Raw genomic sequence first — 13,472 nt, 5'->3', positions numbered from 1 at the left:
CACTGTTTCAGCGTCAGCCTGCTTCATAGTTTCCCTGTTTCAGCGTCAGCCGGTTTCAGCGTCAGTCTGCTTTAGCGTCAGCGTGTTTCAGTTACACTGTTTCAGCGTCATCCTGTTTCAGCGTCAGCCGGCTTTAGCGTCAGCGTGTTTCATAGTTAGACTGTTTCAGCATCAGCCTGTTTCATAGTTACACTGTTTCAGCGTCCGCCTGTTTCATAGTAACACTGTTTCAGCGTCAGCCTGTTTTATAGTAACACTGTTTCAGCATCAGCCTGTTTCATAGTTAAACTGTTTCAGCGTCAGCCTGTTTCATAGTAACATTGTTTCAGCGTAAGCCTGTTTCATAGTTACACTGTTTCGGCGTCAGCTTGTTTCATTGTTACACTGTTTCAGTGTCAGCCTGTTTCATAGTTACACTGTTTCAGCGTCAGCCTGTTTCATAGTTTCACTGTTTCAGCGTCAGCCTGTTTCATAGTAACACTGTTTCAGCGTCAGCCTGCTTTAGCGTCAGCGTGTTTCATAGTTAGACTGTTTCAGCATCAGCCTGTTTCATAGTTACACTGTTTCAGCGTCCGCCAGTTTCATAGTAACACTGTTTCAGCGTCAGCCTGTTTTATAGTAACACTGTTTCAGCATCAGCCTGTTTCATAGTTAAACTGTTTCAGAATCAGCCAGTTTCATAGTTTCACTGTTTCAGCGTCAGCCTGTTTCATAGTTACACTGTTTTAACGTCCGCCTGTTTCATAGTTTCACTGTTTCAGCGTCAGCCTGTTTCATAGTAACACTGTTTCAGTGTCAGCCTGCTTTAGCGTCAGCGTGTTTCATAGTTAGACTGTTTCAGCATCAGCCTGTTTCATAGTTACACTGTTTCAGCGTCCGCCTGTTTCATAGTAACACTGTTTCAGCGTCAGCCTGTTTTATAGTAACACTGTTTCAGCATCAGCCTGTTTCATAGTTAAACTGTTTCAGCGTCAGCCTGTTTCATAGTAACATTGTTTCAGCGTAAGCCTGTTTCATAGTTACACTGTTTCGGCGTCAGCTTGTTTCATTGTTACACTGTTTCAGTGTCAGCCTGTTTCATAGTAACACTGTTTCAGCGTCAGCCTGTTTCATTGTTACACTGTTTCAGCGTCAGCCTGTTTAATAGTTAGACTGATTCAGCATCAGCCTGTTTCATAGTTACACTGTTTCTGCGTCAGCTTGTTTCATTGTTACACTGTTTCAGTGTCAGCCTGTTTCATAGTTACACTCTTTCAGCGTCAGCCTGTTTCATAGTAACACTGTTTCAGCGTCAGCCTGTTTCATTGTTACACTGTTTCAGCGTCAGCCTGTTTCATATTTAAACTGATTCAGCATCAGCCGGTTTCATAGTTACACTGTTTCAGCGTCAGCCTGTTTCATAGTTTCACTGTTTCAGCGTCAGACTGTTTCATAGCTAAACTGTTTCAGCGTCAGCCTGTTTCATAGTAACACTGTTTCAGCGTCAGCCAGTTTCATAGTTTCACTGTTTCAGCGTCAGCCTGTTTCATAGTTACACTGATTCAGCGTCAGCCTGTTTCATTGTTACACTGTTTCAGCGTCAGCCTGTTTCATAGTTAGACTGTTTCAGCATCAGCCTGTTTCATAGTTTCACTGTTTCAGCGTCAGCCTGTTTCATTGTTTCACTGTTTCAGCGTCAGCCTGTTTAGTTACACTGTTTCAGCGTCAACCTGTTTCATAGTTGCACTGTTTCAGCGTCAGCTTGTTTCATAGTTTCACTGTTTCAGCGTCAGCCTGCTTCATAGTTTCCCTGTTTCAGCGTCAGCCGGTTTCAGCGTCAGTCTGCTTTAGCGTCAGCGTGTTTCAGTTACACTGTTTCAGCGTCATCCTGTTTCAGCGTCAGCCGGTTTCAGCGTCAGTCTGCTTTAGCGTCAGCGTGTTTCAGTTACACTGTTTCAGCGTCATCCTGTTTCAGCGTCAGCCGGCTTTAGCGTCAGCGTGTTTCATAGTTAGACTGTTTCAGCATCAGCCTGTTTCATAGTTACACTGTTTCAGCGTCCGCCTGTTTCATAGTAACACTGTTTCAGCGTCAGCCTGTTTTATAGTAACACTGTTTCAGCATCAGCCTGTTTCATAGTTAAACTGTTTCAGCGTCAGCCTGTTTCATAGTAACATTGTTTCAGCGTAAGCCTGTTTCATAGTTACACTGTTTCGGCGTCAGCTTGTTTCATTGTTACACTGTTTCAGTGTCAGCCTGTTTCATAGTTACACTGTTTCAGCGTCAGCCTGTTTCATAGTAACACTGTTTCAGCGTCAGCCTGTTTTATAATGACACTGTTTCAGCATCAGCCGGTTTCATAGTTAAACTGTTTCAGCGTCAGCCTGTTTCATAGTGACATTGTTTCAGCGTAAGCCTGTTTCATAGTTACACTGTTTCGGCGTCAGCTTGTTTCATAGTTACACTGTTTCAGTGTCAGCCTGTTTCATAGTTACACTCTTTCAGCGTCAGCCTGTTTCATAGTAACACTGTTTCAGCATCAGCCTGTTTCATTGTTACACTGTTTCAGCGTCAGCCTGTTTAATAGTTAGACTGATTCAGCATCAGCCGGTTTCATAGTTACACTGTTTCAGTGTCAGCCTGTTTCATAGTTACACTCTTTCAGCGTCAGCCTGTTTCATAGTAACACTGTTTCAGCGTCAGCCTGTTTCATTGTTACACTGTTTCAGCGTCAGCCTGTTTAATAGTTAGACTGATTCAGCATCAGCCTGTTTCATAGTTACACTGTTTCAGCGTCAACCTGTTTCATAGTTGCACTGTTTCAGCGTCAGCTTGTTTTATAGTAACACTGTTTCAGCATCAGCCTGTTTCATAGTTAAACTGTTTCAGAGTCAGCCAGTTTCATAGTTTCACTGTTTCAGCGTCAGCCTGTTTCATAGTTACACTGTTTTAACGTCCGCCTGTTTCATAGTTTCACTGTTTCAGCGTCAGCCTGTTTCATAGTAACACTGTTTCAGCGTCAGCCTGCTTTAGCGTCAGCGTGTTTCATAGTTAGACTGTTTCAGCATCAGCCTGTTTCATAGTTACACTGTTTCAGCGTCCGCCTGTTTCATAGTTTCATTGTTTCAGCGTCAGCCTGTTTTATAGTAACACTGTTTCAGCATCAGCCTGTTTCATAGTTAAACTGTTTCAGCGTCAGCCTGTTTCATAGTAACATTGTTTCAGCGTAAGCCTGTTTCATAGTTACACTGTTTCTGCGTCAACTTGTTTCATTGTTACACTGTTTCAGTGTCAGCCTGTTTCATAGTTACACTGTTTCAGCGTCAGCCTGGTTCATAGTAACACTGTTTCAGCGTCACCCTGTTTTATAATAACACTGTTTCAGCATCAGCCTGTTTCATAGTTAAACTGTTTCAGCGTCAGCCTGTTTCATAGTGACATTGTTTCAGCGTAAGCCTGTTTCATAGTTAGACTGTTTCGGCGTCAGCTTGTTTCATAGTTACACTGTTTCAGTGTCAGCCTGTTTCATAGTTACACTCTTTCAGCGTCAGCCTGTTTCATAGTAACACTGTTTCAGCATCAGCCTGTTTCATTGTTACACTGTTTCAGCGTCAGCCTGTTTAATAGTTAGACTGATTCAGCATAAGCCGGTTTCATAGTTACACTGTTTTAACGTCCGCCTGTTTCATAGTTTCACTGTTTCAGTGTCAGCCTGTTTCATAGTTACACTCTTTCAGCGTCAGCCTGTTTCATAGTAACACTGTTTCAGCATCAGCCTGTTTCATAGTTTCACTGTTTCAGCGTCAGCCTGTTTTATAGTAACACTGTTTCAGCATCAGCCTGTTTCATAGTTAAACTGTTTCAGCGTCAGCCTGTTTCATAGTAACATTGTTTCAGCGTAAGCCTGTTTCATAGTTACACTGTTTCTGCGTCAACTTGTTTCATTGTTACACTGTTTCAGTGTCAGCCTGTTTCATAGTTACACTGTTTCAGCGTCAGCCTGGTTCATAGTAACACTGTTTCAGCGTCATCCTGTTTTATAATAACACTGTTTCAGCATCAGCCTGTTTCATAGTTAAACTGTTTCAGCGTCAGCCTGTTTCATAGTGACATTGTTTCAGCGTAAGCCTGTTTCATAGTTAGACTTTTTTGGCATCAGCCTGTTTCATAGTTACACTCTTTCAGCGTCAGCCTGTTTCATAGTAACACTGTTTCAGCGTCACCCTGTTTTATAATAACACTGTTTCAGCATCAGCCTGTTTCATAGTTAAACTGTTTCAGCGTCAGCCTGTTTCATAGTGACATTGTTTCAGCGTAAGCCTGTTTCATAGTTACACTGTTTCGGCGTCAGCCTGTTTTATAGTAACACTGTTTCAGCATCAGCCTGTTTCATAGTTAAACTGTTTCAGCGTCAGCCTGTTTCATAGTAACATTGTTTCAGCGTAAGCCTGTTTCATAGTTACACTGTTTCTGCGTCAACTTGTTTCATTGTTACACTCTTTCAGCGTCAGCCTGTTTCATAGTAACACTGTTTCAGCATCAGCCTGTTTCATTGTTACACTGTTTCAGCGTCAGCCTGTTTAATAGTTAGACTGATTCAGCATCAGCCGGTTTCATAGTTACACTGTTTCAGTGTCAGCCTGTTTCATAGTTACACTCTTTCAGCGTCAGCCTGTTTCATAGTAACACTGTTTCAGCGTCAGCCTGTTTAATTGTTACACTGTTTCAGCGTCAGCCTGTTTAATAGTTAGACTGATTCAGCATCAGCCTGTTTCATAGTTACACTGTTTCGGCGTCAGCTTGTTTCATTGTTACACTGTTTCAGTGTCAGCCTGTTTCATAGTAACGATCTTTCAGCGTCAGCCTGTTTCATAGTAACACTGTTTCAGCGTCAGCCTGTTTCATATTTAAACTGATTCAGCATCAGCCGGTTTCATAGTTACACTGTTTCAGCGTCAGCCAGTTTCATAGTTTCAGTGTTTCAGCGTCAGCCTGTTTCATAGTAACACTGTTTCAGCGTCAGCCTGTTTCATTGTTACACTGTTTCAGCGTCAGCCTGTTTCATAGTTAGACTGTTTCAGCATCAGCCTGTTTCATAGTTAGACTGTTTCAGCATCAGCCTGTTTCATAGTTTCACTGTTTCAGCGTCAGCCTGTTTTTTATTGTTTCACTGTTTCAGCGTCAGCCTGTTTAGTTACACTGTTTCAGCGTCAGCCAGTTTCATAGTTTCACTGTTTCAGCGTCAGCCTGTTTCATAGTAACACTGTTTCAGCGTCAGCCTGTTTCATTGTTACACTGTTTCAGCGTCAGCCTGTTTCATAGTTAGACTGTTTCAGCATCAGCCTGTTTCATAGTTTCACTGTTTCAGCGTCAGCCTGTTTCATTGTTTCACTGTTTCAGCGTCAGCCTGTTTAGTTACACTGTTTCAGCGTCAACCTGTTTCATAGTTGCACTGTTTCAGCGTCAGCTTGTTTCATAGTTTCACTGTTTCAGCGTCAGCCTGCTTCATAGTTTCCCTGTTTCAGCGTCAGCCGGTTTCAGTGTCAGTCTGCTTTAGCGTCAGCGTGTTTCAGTTACACTGTTTCAGCGTCAGCCTGTTTCAGCGTCAGCCGGCTTTAGCGTCAGCGTGTTTCATAGTTTCACTGTTTCAGCGTCAGCCAGTTTCATAGTTTCACTGTTTCAGCGTCAGCCAGTTTCATAGTTTCACTGTTTCAGCGTCAGCCAGTTTCATAGTTTCACTGTTTCAGCGTCAGCCTGTTTCATAGTAACACTGTTTCAGCGTCAGCCTGTTTCATTGTTACACTGTTTCAGCGTCAGCCTGTTTCATAGTTAGACTGTTTCAGTATCAGCCTGTTTCATAGTTTCACTGTTTCAGCGTCAGCCTGTTTCATTGTTTCACTGTTTCAGCGTCAGCCTGTTTCATAGTTGCACTGTTTCAGCGTCAGCTTGTTTCATAGTTTCACTGTTTCAGCGTCAGCCTGCTTCATAGTTTCCCTGTTTCAGCGTCAGCTGGTTTCAGCGTCAGTCTGCTTTAGCGTCAGCGTGTTTCAGTTACACTGTTTCAGCGTCAGCCTGTTTCAGCGTCAGCTGGCTTTAGCGTCAGCGTGTTTCATAGTTTCACTGTTTCAGCGTCAGCCTTTTTCATAGTTTCACTCTTTCAGCGTCATCCTGTTTCAGCGTCAGCCTGCTTTAGTGTCAGCGTGTTTCATAGCAACACTCTTTCAGTGTCAGCGTGTTTCATAGTTGCACTCTTTCAGCGTCAGCCTGTTTCATAGTTACACTGTTTCAGCGTCAGCCTGTTTCATAGTTAAACTGTTTCAGCGTCAGCCTGTTTCATAGTTACACTGTTTCAGCGTCAGCCTGTTTGATAGTTTCACTGTTTCAGCGTCAGCCGGCTTCTGATGATTTGACATTCTGCTTTACGTTAACATCCATAGCAAATATTTGGTACATATTTGCCGTACCTGCCGCTGAAAGTTGAGCAGACGGAGCGCTTTGAGCTCCACAGTGGCTTTGGTCCTCAGGTCAGGAGGCAGAGACCCCGGTAGACTCTCCAGCTCCTGGATTCGGTGGGCGATGCGAGCCTGCAGCCTGAAGAACAGTATAAAGACAGATGTGGTAAAATAACCCTAATGATACTAAAACACAATAAGTCAAACAGTAAAGCCAGTCTGAAATGCTGAAATGGTGACTATGACATGAAAAAGAAGCTAAAGCTTTGAGTCTGATGAACAACATAAAGCGCCTCACGCGTCACACGTCTTTAATGAGAAAACGGATCAAACAGCCTCCATAGTAACGCTCCCAACCTCAGAAAACTGAGAACGTTTGACATGAATGCACTTTGCATGACACTTAATGAGTTCCTGGAGGAAATGGTCACCAACCTCCACTGTAAACACTGAGGAAGCATCATGGAGGTGTGCGAGCGCATCCATACCTGAACTCCCTCTCCTGCAGGATCCCCATCGGGTCCAAGCCCTGGGGCTTCTGTATGGGAGTGATGCGGTTCTGCTTCTGCTGCATCTGCAGCATGGGAGACACCTGCTGGCCCGGTGGGAGTCCAGCTGCCGAGCCGCTCAGTGCCGGCCCCGGAGGCACAGCGGAGGTCTGCGGCGGCGCGGGAGAGGGACGCCCGCTGGAGACGGGGGTGAGGTGTTTCTGCACGTGGGCCTGATTTTCTCCACCTGTCAAACAAAGACCTTCAACTTTTCTGAGCCTGCTTAGCCAGAAGATGTTTCACCGCTAAGACCCGAGGCCGGCAGGAAGCAGACTCACCATCACTCCACGGCTTGGCTGCACTCTGATTGGCTCCCTGCATGGCAGGCGCCGGGCAGGGGCTGGCCTGGGGGCCGCCCATCTGCGCCATTGGCATCCCTTTGGAAGAAGCAGATGTTGGATGAGTTTGGTTTTTCCATGAAAATACTGAGGTCACATTTTGGAGCCGCATATTTTCAGATCCAGATTTTGATGGTGTGACTGATTTAAAGCACAACGGTTCAGGGTCCAGGAACTCTATTTATGATATTTAAAATGTGAATTTTACGTGTTTACATCGTGTATTTTTGGGATTCACATTAAATAGCATTGGGGATTTTTATGAGGAAGAGCAGCTGCCTCCTCAGCACAGCTAACGGGGATCCTATAAATAATAAACTGATAATCAGAATTATGAATGTGCAGACTTTTTATCCCCGTCACATTAGTTTGGATGTAAAACCCAAAAGATGACTGCAAACATTACAGAGTTCCCTCGTGATATTGTGGTTCACTTTTTGCCGTTTCTCTGCTTTTTTCAGAGCAATTCTGTTTTTGTTGTTGTGTTTTTAACAGCGCACTGCGTTCTGGGCTGTCAATCAAGCTTCTCTGCGCCGTGAAATATGTTCAGTTTACCAAACATAAATCTTTGACTGGGATCAGAGCTTTGCTTTCATTCTATTATCCTGGACGTATTTTTCTATAAAAGTTTTAAAACAAAAGTGTGAAAATGTTGGTGTCTGTCTGGGAAAAGTGTAGAACGTCTGTTGTGAGACGTTTTACTGCCTCAAATCTTTTGCGGGTTTAGAACAGAACTCCTGCCATAAATGATGGTTTTTTCCTTCAGATTCTGCTGCTGCTCTTCATGATGACATCTTTAACGTTTGAACTTTTTTAAACCTGGACAAACCAAATCACAGTAAAAGGTTTTGAGCTCCAGTTTTAGCTCCGTGGGATTTCCACCTCGTCACCAGGAGGACCTGCCAGCGCTCCGGGATCGTTCCACAGGAGTCCCTCCACACCTTCTCTACAGCTGTAAACCCCAGAACTGTGCTCATGGAGGTGGGAAACGTCCTGCTTTTTACCTACAAGGTGTTCCACAGCCCCGCCCCCCCATACCTCCACTGTATGTTCCCTCTTTCAGTTCAGGCTTTTTCTTGGTAAGTTTTCCTTTTTATGCCTGTTTTTTAACGATGGTGTCTTTACATTGTTTTTGTTTGACCTTTGTTTCCTCATCCTCACCTGAAGGTCTGTAGGGGCTCACACTCGACGCCTGCTGCTGCTGCTGCTGCGGTGGCTGCTGCGGTGGCTGCTGTTGCATTGTGGGTAGGCTCCTTTTGCCTTGAACGGCCAGCTGGAGGTTTTCGGGCAGCGGCTGTCCGCGGGCCAGAATCTTGTAGGCCAGAATCTGAGCTCTGAGCTGCTGCAGCTGGACCGGGCTGAAGGCAGAGGGTCCGCGGCCCTGCTGGCCCATGCCGGCCATGCCTCCTTCCATGGGCATCATGGGACCTGACTGGGAGGGAGGGATGTGCGGCGGCGTGGGTCCACCTCCACCTCCACCTCCTGGCATGGGGCTGGAGGCGTGCTCGTGGACTCCCATGGGGGAAGGATGTGGAGACATGTAACCTTGAAGAGAATGGTGACACGTTGGAGCATGGTGGATGGATGGGACTCATGGTGCGTCCGGTTCAGACCCGTTACCTTGGCTGTGCTGGTCCATGGGGCTCTGAGGAGGACCCATCCCGCTGTGGAGCGATCTCATCCCCACACCCTTCATGTGCCCAAAATGCATGGCTTCTGTCATTGACTTGTCAGTCATGGCCTCCATGGGCTGGAAAGGAAAACATTCCCAGTTATTATACAATATTAAAGACTTGGTAGCCATATAGGGAACGTTGAGTTAGAAGATCAAAGCTCTTCCGGAAAAATGTTTCCTTTATAGACATTTGTGGAAGATGAAATCCCTTTTCTTTGATTGTGGATCAAAACACAAACATTTTGGGTAAATTATGCTAAAATCATTCATTCATTTAGACCCAAACGTTTGACACGATCAGTAAACCTTCTTCAGGCTGTGATTTGAAAATCAAACTAGACATAAATCACTCAGACAGAGTCAGCCAAACACGGTGGGATTGTCAGCTGCAACATCTGGACATTTTTAGCAGGTTTTACAGCTTTACACTTTTACACATCTGGAATGTGACGTGTTGGAAAAAAAACTCACGCATGACTTTGAGTAACAGAGGCGTCATTTCACAAAACTCTAAACGACTTGACTGATTTGGGAAAAACTATTGTTTGAACTAAACTGATGGTTCTTCAACAGCAGGCGGACAGTCTCAGCCTAACAACACATTCAGAACAAATAACCGTTTGTGGAGCCAGTACTCCCCCCATATTGGTGGGGGTCAGGGACCAGAGACAGCCACGAATCCGCAGAATTCTGAGAACCACCTCCAGCCCCGCGGGTGAAGGATGTCCGTCACCGATCCTTCCTCATCCAAACCCTTCTGGAACATTTCTGATGCTTTGTCAAACATTTACTGAAGAACATTGGAGTATTGCTCAACATGAAGAGTTTTTTTTCCAGATCAGTAGCCTGTACCGTGGCAGACTTTATAACATACATTAGGAGCCCGTGTTCCTCCTTCATGGGTCCTGCAGATTTGAGCGTCTGGCACGGCGCGTCAGTCCAGCAGCAGTGTGGGTTTGGCGTCATTTCTTGTAGAAGAGGCGGTTTCCTCCATCATTCATTGATCCGGATGATAAATATTCTCTGCGATTATCCTCCTCTGTGTTTCAGGACACTTGATGGCCTCTTTTGGGTCAGCTGTTGCCGTTTCTCCATGCAGGAGCACAAACCTCGGTTATACCGGTTCAGGAACCGCTGGAACCAGCTGTCAAATATTCTTTAGCAGCCGGCCAGGAAGCCGACCGGCCGGCGTGCTCTTCATCTCCGCCCCCCTTCCTCAGAAATTCCCGCAGCACCTTCCAAGGACCTAAAAGTCTCATACAGGCGTCTTGAGTTGTCTGAGCTTTTGAGCTGAACCGGAGGAGTCATGTGACTGAAAAGAATTCTGAGAATACGTGACGCACCAATAAGCGGGGAAACGCTATGATTGCTATTTAGCCAGATATGAGTCAACATGGTAAAAGATAAAGAACTTTCTAAGATCAGGAAGATGTTTTAAAGCTGCTCTTCAAACTCACATTAAAGTGAAAGAAAAGGCGTTAATCCACAGGGAGAACATGCAAACGCCACACAGGAAGGACCCAGCCGGGAATTGAACCAGGGTCTTATTTTTGCAGCGCAGCAAGACTGCTGACCACTACACCACCATGCATCTAAACATTTCTGATAAGCGAACAAACAAAAAGTCGGTTTTGCTACTTGAAGTCAACATCCCACCTTGTGCATAGGATACATGCCGTCCTGAGAGTAGTCACTTTGTCCTTGACCCTGCATCCCATGAGGGGCGTTGGGCGTTCCGGGCCCCGGACTGGGCCCCATCATGCTGTGAACAGAACTTGGTGAGCGGTCTGGGCCTGGACTGGGGCCAAGGATGGGCCCCGGGGAAAGCCCCGCCGCAGGGGAAGGGCCAGGATGGGACATGCCACCTGGAGTGTCCGACGGGGTGGACATGGACCGGGACGCGTGACACCTGTGGGAGGACAGAGACTTTTGGTTATGGTGTCGCTATGTGGAGGACCTGCCTGCAGATCTGGATGGGTCCCAAACTATTTCACATCAAAACTGCAGAACAAAAACCACCGGAAACCTTCTCCATTTCTGACCATAAAAACTAAAAGTTGGTCTACAGAACAATTGATGCAAAAGAAAAACAAGGGTTCTGATTTATAATTTATATTAAAAAGCAGAAGTTAAAACTATTCTGTTCATGAAATATTAATAATTACATTAATGAATAATAATTATTTAGTTAATTTAATATTCATAAAGACATTAAAAAACAAATCTAGATATATGAAACTATTAAAGTATGAATATTAAAGTATGTAGTTTATGCATTTAAAGGGAAACAATACTTTAACATCTGTAGATATTAGTTCGTTAGATATACTTTTGCTTTTCTTTGCCATCTAGTTTTTATTTATGGAGTGTTATTTGTGCCATTATTCCAACACTCACTGTTTTGAGCAAAATACGAAAATAAAAAATTGTGTGCTCAAAAAATTATTTTGCACTTGAAACTGAACAATACGTGCAAACAAAACAATGTTCGCTCTCTTCTCCACCCAAAACGAAGCAGGGCGCCACTTTGCAAATGCGCCCAAAAGCCAGCCAATCACAGCCATGCACAGCAAGGTTGATGCTGATTGGTCAGAATCTCCAGTTTCAAAAGAACATCTGCTTTGACTAAACATATTTTTGAATTTCATATGTAAAATAATTTACCTTAATGACAAAGCAGACAAAGAAATGATATTTGTTGCACAGTTGTTTTATTATTAGCAAGAATCTATATCCATAAAGTCAAATGGTCTAAATCCATTTTAGATTCCAGCATCTTCTGACAGAAATCAATCAGAAACTGGAACATTAACCAACTTCAAAACCAAGAAGCAATTCCGACTCATTTGATTTGGGAAAAATGTATTCAACTGGAATGATGTCATCTTTTTCACATATTATATAAGCATTCATGTATATAAATAGATAATGTTTTGTTAGTTGTTTTATTTTTTCCTGTTCTGCAATTTGTACACATTTCCATCCACCTGAGACATTAACTCTGTTGTTGTTTTATGTTTTTGTTCATTTAGCTGTTAGTTCTTAGAAAAACATGGAAAATATAATGAAACAAAAGAATAAATGTACAAAAATACATTTATGTACATTTTGGTAGGAACTCAAAAAGAATCTTTAAATCGACTCCTATTTTTTAAGTCAAATTATTATTATCTATATATTTTTTTAATTAGAAACAATGAAATATATCGATGAATGCCTAAAGGTTCCGCTGACTGATCAATAATTAGATCAAATCCATATCAGTATTTCTAACAAACACGAACTTGTTCCGTTCGGTTCCGCCACAAACCAGCGTCCGGTCGAGGCTCAAACGTTCCGGACGTCACGGCGGTCTTTGCCGCACTGACAGCAGATAAACACCCGCATGCATGAACAGAACAGTTCTGATCCCGGTTCGGTCCATTGTTCGGGTCCGTGCTTCGACAGAAACGCGGGTTCTGGTCTGTGGAACCGTCCCGTATTGGACCGTGGCTCTCCCCAAACCACGGGGCCATCGCGGATCCCCGTTCGGCGTCAGCCTTTAGTCATGACAAATTAATGTAAAGTCTAGGAATGTTTGACCGGAAATGCGGTCCTGTTTACGTTTGGACGCGTTTCGCTCGGTCTGACCCGAGCTAAAGGCTAGCTAGATGAGCTACATTAGCATGCTAGCCGCAGCGCTGCTCATACGGACGTCATTCCGCGCAGAATTCAACAGTTAGCAGCGCGTGAGCGGGTTAAAGGTCAAAATATACCGACTGCGAGGCACCTGGAGCGGTTTTACCTCTAAGCTGATCTGGAAATGTCCACAATTACACAAAATTAGAGCAATGTTTCCCAAAAAAATGCGAAGTTCACCCCCCCTCCGTGTTGTTTTGCTGTCACGAAGAGTTTTCTCGTCTCGCTGTTATTGATTTGTTCATGTCAGCGGAAGTCCCGCCCACCTGCAGGTTGATTGGCTGCAAACCTGTCAATCATCTAGCCAGGCTTTTGGGCGTGGAACTGCTGTGGGACTTCAACCTGCAACAACCCCGACTTTTAGTGATGCTGCCGCATTCATTTGTAGCCAAAACCAGCCTTAACGGACCAATAGAAAGCCTTGATGCGTTAAAAACTACAGTAAAATAGTAGAACGCAAGCAACACTTCTTTGAAGTTTATACAAAAAGTATTCAAATATATGAGTTATACAAGAATTTATTTATATATAAACGCCCCTCTCCCCCTCCCCAGGTGGTTTCTCCTCCAAGCTGGGGTCCTCTACCAGAGGCCTGGGAGCTTGAGGGTCCTGCAGTATCTTAGCTGTTCCTGTTCTTTTCTGGACTGAGAGGTCTGAGGTCTTTCCAGGTATCTGTTGTAGCCCCTCCTCCAGCTTGGGGGTTACTTCCCCCAGTGCTCCAATTACCACAGGCACCACTGTCACCTTCACTTTCCAGGCTTTCTCCAGTTCTTCTCTGAGTCCCTGGTATTTCTCCAGTTTCTC

At 44.4% G+C, this 13,472-nt stretch overlaps 1 protein-coding gene across 4 annotated transcripts in view; it reads right to left on the bottom strand.

The window, feature by feature from the left end:
* The window catches only part of smarca2 (SWI/SNF related BAF chromatin remodeling complex subunit ATPase 2), a 58,299-nt gene extending 45,383 nt beyond the window's left edge, over positions 1-12,916 (bottom strand). For 2 of the 4 annotated variants that reach the window (XR_013658234.1, XM_023958129.2), the window contains exons 1-7: positions 12,775-12,916; positions 10,647-10,899; positions 8,936-9,065; positions 8,477-8,860; positions 7,256-7,354; positions 6,918-7,164; positions 6,442-6,568 (exon numbers count right to left, since the gene is read on the bottom strand). Coding sequence is in view for 3 of the 4 variants with exons in the window: in XM_023958129.2 (XP_023813897.1) it covers positions 6,442-6,568; positions 6,918-7,164; positions 7,256-7,354; positions 8,477-8,860; positions 8,936-9,065; positions 10,647-10,880 (1,221 nt within the window). In the remaining variant the exon portion in view is untranslated. Of the gene's footprint in view, positions 1-6,441; positions 6,569-6,917; positions 7,165-7,255; positions 7,355-8,476; positions 8,861-8,935; positions 9,066-10,646; positions 10,900-12,274; positions 12,563-12,774 lie in introns of those variants that run through there. The other 2 variants (XM_078953397.1, XM_078953396.1) reach the window with 2 other exon arrangements.
* Between the last annotated feature and the right edge of the window lie 556 nt (positions 12,917-13,472).

Source organism: Oryzias latipes, chromosome 9 (assembly GCF_053564925.1).
Source record: "Oryzias latipes strain Hd-rR chromosome 9, Olatipes_Hd-rR_3.1".
In the NCBI taxonomy this organism is placed as follows: Eukaryota; Metazoa; Chordata; class Actinopteri; order Beloniformes; family Adrianichthyidae; genus Oryzias; species Oryzias latipes.
This window is presented reverse-complemented; position numbering and strand designations above follow the sequence as displayed.